This window comes from Pollicipes pollicipes, unplaced genomic scaffold, assembly GCF_011947565.3.
Source record: "Pollicipes pollicipes isolate AB1234 unplaced genomic scaffold, Ppol_2.1 Scaffold_1600;HRSCAF=1878_pilon_pilon_pilon, whole genome shotgun sequence".
In the NCBI taxonomy this organism is placed as follows: domain Eukaryota; kingdom Metazoa; phylum Arthropoda; class Thecostraca; order Pollicipedomorpha; family Pollicipedidae; genus Pollicipes; species Pollicipes pollicipes.
Genome location: NW_023595962.1, coordinates 26,855,009 through 26,859,832, shown reverse-complemented (window position 1 = coordinate 26,859,832; position 4,824 = coordinate 26,855,009). Strand labels below are relative to the sequence as shown.

Here is a 4,824-nt window from a genome sequence, read left to right as displayed (position 1 = left end):
TCTGAGCAGACGGAGTACACATGGGGGCCTGCAGACCACACTTCAGACCTGAGCAGACGGAGCACACATGGAGGCCTGCAGACCACACTTCAGATCTGAGCAGACGGAGTACACATGGGGCCGCAGACCACACTTCAGATCTGAGCAGACGGAGCACACATGGGGGCCTGCAGACCACACTTCAGATCTGAGCAGACGGAGTACACATGGGGGCCCGCAGACCACACTTCAGACCTGGACAGACGGAGCACACATGGAGCCTGCAGACCATACTTCAGACCTGGACAGACGGAGCAACACATGGAGGCTTGCAGACCACACTTCAGACCTGGACAGACGGAACACACATGGAGGCCTGCAGACCATACTTCAGACCTGGACAGACGGAGCACACATGGAGGCCTGCAGACCACACTTCAGACCTGGACAGACGGAACACACATGGAGGCCTGCAGACCATACTTCAGACCTGGACAGACGGAGCACACATGGAGGCCTGCAGACCACACTTCGGACCTGAGCAGACGGAGTACACATGGAGGCCCGCAGACCACACCACGTATAGATCTGCCCCGCACCCGCTTATAAGGACCTTGCTACATCGGTCTATCGACGCCCACAAGTGCCAGCGGCGCTGCAGCCGCCACGCCGAGATTGAAAGTTCCGTGCGGTTGGGATCGAACGCGAGCTCTCTCGGGCGTGGTCAGGCGACGCCCGGCCGGCCGCGGTCGGCGCGTGACGCCACACGTACCGACGTCGGCGTGCAGGGTGCGGTCACGGCGCACGCGCAGTCCGCCCGTCTCCACCTCGCGCTCAACGTTACGGATGACCCGGGTCATCTGCGGCTCCTCGAACAGCCTGCGCACAGAGCCGCCGCCGGTGATGCAGGCGGTGTAGCGGCACGCGACAGACGCCGCCCTGCGGTGTACATGCAGCGCCTCCGGCTGTCCTCGTAACGGATGACCGTGACCGCGAACTGATCATGAATGGTGCCAAGTAGAAATCAGAGGACGGCGGCGTGAAAAACAAGGAGGCAGATCAAGAAGGGAAACCGTAGAGGGCACAGTGTACACGACACAAAGAAGAGCACTAAAAACAAGAAAAACGAACGTTGATCAGCTGTCCTGCGCCGTGCCATGATCAGCTGTCCGGCACCGTGTCATGATCAGCCGTCCAGAGCCGTGTCATGATCAGCTGTTCGGCGCTGTGTGAGCGCCACTCACCTGCAGGCGTCCATACGGAGCCGGTTGAGCCGGCGCTGGGCCGTGTACTCTCGCAGCGAGAGCGTCTCTCGTGAGGGGGCCGGCGGCACGCGCGTCCGCTTCGCCTCCAGCAGGATCCGCGCGGCGTCCACTGGCCGAGAGAGACGGACGACCAGTCAGCGGAGGCGGCCGGAGAGGAGTCACCATGGGCGGGGAGGAGTCATTACGGATAGGGAAGAGTCGCTACGGACAGGGAGGAGTCACCATGGGCGGGGAGCAGTCATTACGGACAGGGACAAGTCATCACGGACAGGGAGGAGTCACTACGACAGGGAGGAGTCGTTACGGAGAGGGGGGAGTCATCATGACCAGGGAGGATTCATTACAAATAGGGAGGATTCACTACGAGCATGGAGGAGTCCCACGGACAGGAAGGAATCACCATGACCAGCAAGGAGTCGCCACGGACAGGGGGAGTCATCACGAACAGGGAGGAGTTACCATGGACAGGGGGAGTCATCACGAACAGGAAGGGGTTAATACCGAGGGGAAGGCACATTCATCATTTCACGACGCATGCAGCCCCTAGGGTCGCCAGCGTCAGACTCTGCCGGCGGCGGCGGTCTGACGTGACACGGAACTGACAGCGAGCCTCGAAGCCACGCACCCGCCGCTGACACGTACCGTGCCAAACACATCGCCTCTCGCACCACCAGCTGACGTCGCTGACCACTCCCAGGTCAGAAAACCCACCGAACAGCCCTCCGCCGTGCAGTGCGCCCGGCCCCGGTCCGCCGGACCGTTTCCCTCGCCGTGCAGTGTGCCCGGCCCCGGTCCGCCGGACGTTTCCCTCCGCCGTGCAGTGCGCCCGGCCCCGGCCCGCCGGACCGCCCCCTCCCCCGCACCTTTGACGTCGTCGCAGCTGTACTCGCTGGGCGTCAGGATGAAGTTGAGCCAGGCGGTGAAGCCGCGCTCCTGCTTCTGCAGCCAGTCCTTGTCGTAGTACATGTTGCTGGCGGCACACGCGGGCGACGTGACGGAGGCGGCTCTTGAGCGCCGCCCAGCACCGGCCCACGGCGCGGCGGCTGCGCCGCGGGTCCGCGCTCCCGGGGCAGGGCGGTGAGGCCGCCCAGACACAGGCAGCAGCCACGCTACGGCAGCGGCGCGGCGGGCTCGCGCTCTCGGGGCAGGGCGGTGAGGCCACACAGACACAGGCAGCAGCCACGCTACGGCAGCGCGCGGCGGGCTCGCGCTCTCGGGGCAGGGCGGTGAGGCCACACAGACACAGGCAGCAGCCACGCTACAGCAGCGGCGCGGCGGGCTCGCGCTCTCGGGGCAGGGCGGTGAGGCCGCCCAGACACAGGCAGCAGCCACGCTACGGCAGCGGCGCGGCGGGCTCGCGCTCTCGGGGCAGGGCGGTGAGGCCGCTCAGACACAGGCAACAGCCACGCTACGGCGGCAGCTTTAAAACGCCGCTGGACTCCCCGAAGACATGTGTAGCGATCGTGTTGTTCGGTATAACATACCGTGCACATGGAGGTATTCAACACAAACCGCTCCATCCTCAGGGTTTTCCGCGCGATACTAGCAGACCAGAAAGTCCAACATGCCTGCCTTCCACGACTGCAACAATGATTTGACAAAATTCCAGAGGGAGCAAATGCGAATACGAAATGCAAACGGCTTAACGGAAGGATTGGGACGAGTATCAGTATCACGGATGGGATAACTGGCCGGGCTATCGTCCCCGTCTGGTTATCCGTGATACGAAATGTGAGTTTTGAAACCGTCCGGCCGCTGCTGCATACGCCCCCTGCCGGGCGGGGCAGCCACACCTTGTCATGCCCATGGTGTCGTGAAGCCGCCGCTCACCTGGAGGCGAACGGGTTGGGTTTGGTGGCGACGGCTCGAGCCGGTCTGCTGAGCACCAGCCGCCGCTGTCGCACGGCCGTCGTCGCCGCCGCCGCCCGCCGGGCCACGGCACCCACTGGCCGACACAGGGGGGGGGGGGAGGGGGTCAGCTGCTGAGGTCGAACGCCGACAGACGGGCGGGCGGGGGGGGGCGGTCTGTGGTGGTGGACACTGAAGACGCACCGACGGCGCTGAAGTCAAAACGTCTGCTGATCCCCGCTCTTGCGTGAACTACGTAGCATTCTAAAGGGTATAAAGCTAACAACCATCACGCAAAAACAAATGCTGCTATTCGGCGTGCATTGGTAAAGCATTGGCATATGACGTGTAAGATCTACGGAAGCTCAAAACACAGCACAAGTCACCACTACAGCCCCAGGCGTGGCCGGTCAGTGCCGACACCAGCTACGCCACAACACTGGCTGGTGCACGCCCCACCCCTCCCCAGTCCTCGTCTTAGCGTCACCCGTCCACACGCTCCATCCCCTCCCGTCTCCTCACTCGCACTTCCCCAGCCCGTCCTTCTCCCCGCCATACGCCTCACCCCTCCCCGTCCTCGTCTTAGCGTCACCCGTCCACACGCTCCATCCCCTCCCAGTCTCCCTCACTCGTCACTTCCCCAGCCCCCGTCCTTCTCCCCGCCATACGCCTCACCCCTCCCCAGTCCTCGTCTTAGCGTCACCCGTCACACGCTCCATCCCCTCCCAGTCTCCCTCAACCGTCCCTTCCCCAGCCCCCGTTCGTCTCCCCACCTCACGCTCCATCCCCCCCCCCCCCCAGCCTCCCTCACCCGTCCATGCGCACCGTCCCTTCCCCAGCCCCCGTCCGTCTCCCCACCACACGCCCCATCCCCTCCCAGCCTCCCTCACCAGTCCATACTCACCGCCCCTTCCCCAGCCCCCGTCCGTCTCCCCACTACGCGCCCCGTCCCCTCCCCAGCCGTCTCTGCCCTCTCCCCACACGCCCCGTCAGCCCTCCTCAACCGTTCGCCCTGGCCGGCGACACCCCTCAGCCGGGCGGCGCGCCTCTTCCCGGGTGTGACGGTCAGCGCCGGGCCGCCGCGTCCGCGGCCGCGCTGCAAGCGGCCGACCGCCGCCGCCCGACGCGCCGGCCGCCGCGGCCGGTGGCGACAGTCGGGATGAACAGCAGCCCGCTGGCGCGCGCCGCGGCTCGATGGCCGGCTCGACGGAAGGCTCGACGGACGGCTCGACGGACGGCCCCGACGGAGGGCCACTCGGTAGCCGTGGTCCACTCGGCGGCGGTGGCGTCGGACGCGCAACGCCCGTCGGCGGCGACAGCGGCACGAACAGCAGCCCGCCGGCCGAGTCGCCGCCGGCGGACGGCGGCCGGCTCGCCTGGGCGGGTTCGAACACGGCGTCCGGCTCGGCGGGCCGTCCATCCGGCGCCGGCGCTTCTGTCTGGCCACATTCGTAACCGCGCGCTCCGCCTTCTCCTGCGTTGCTCCAGCACGGCGTCTCCTCCAGCGAGAAGGTCAGGTTTCGTACGGGCCGGAGGAAGGCCACCTGCCGCTCCTCCTCCCGGATGCAGCTTAGGCCCGGCGCGCGCCTGGGCTGCGTCTTTGACGGCCACACCGCTCGGAGGTTGCCGGCGGCTGCGGCGGCCGGCTGCGCCGCCTCCAACGTGGGGCAGCGCCAGCCTGAGGGCGCCTGGCGACTTGACGTACGTCTCCGACGACAGATTCCAGACACGT

At 66.1% G+C, this 4,824-nt stretch overlaps 1 protein-coding gene across 1 annotated transcript; it reads right to left on the bottom strand.

Moving 5' to 3' along the window:
* Window positions 1-42: 42 nt before the first annotated feature.
* LOC119089425 (abnormal spindle-like microcephaly-associated protein homolog) lies at window positions 43-4,110 on the bottom strand. The gene is made up of 6 exons (XM_037212116.1): window positions 4,097-4,110; window positions 3,075-3,189; window positions 2,108-2,214; window positions 1,224-1,353; window positions 752-858; window positions 43-140 (listed from the first exon to the last, which is right to left on the bottom strand). Exons 3-6 carry the CDS (start codon window positions 2,208-2,210, stop codon window positions 43-45), a joined length of 438 nt encoding a protein of 145 aa, XP_037068011.1. The 5' UTR covers window positions 2,211-2,214; window positions 3,075-3,189; window positions 4,097-4,110.
* Between the last annotated feature and the right edge of the window lie 714 nt (window positions 4,111-4,824).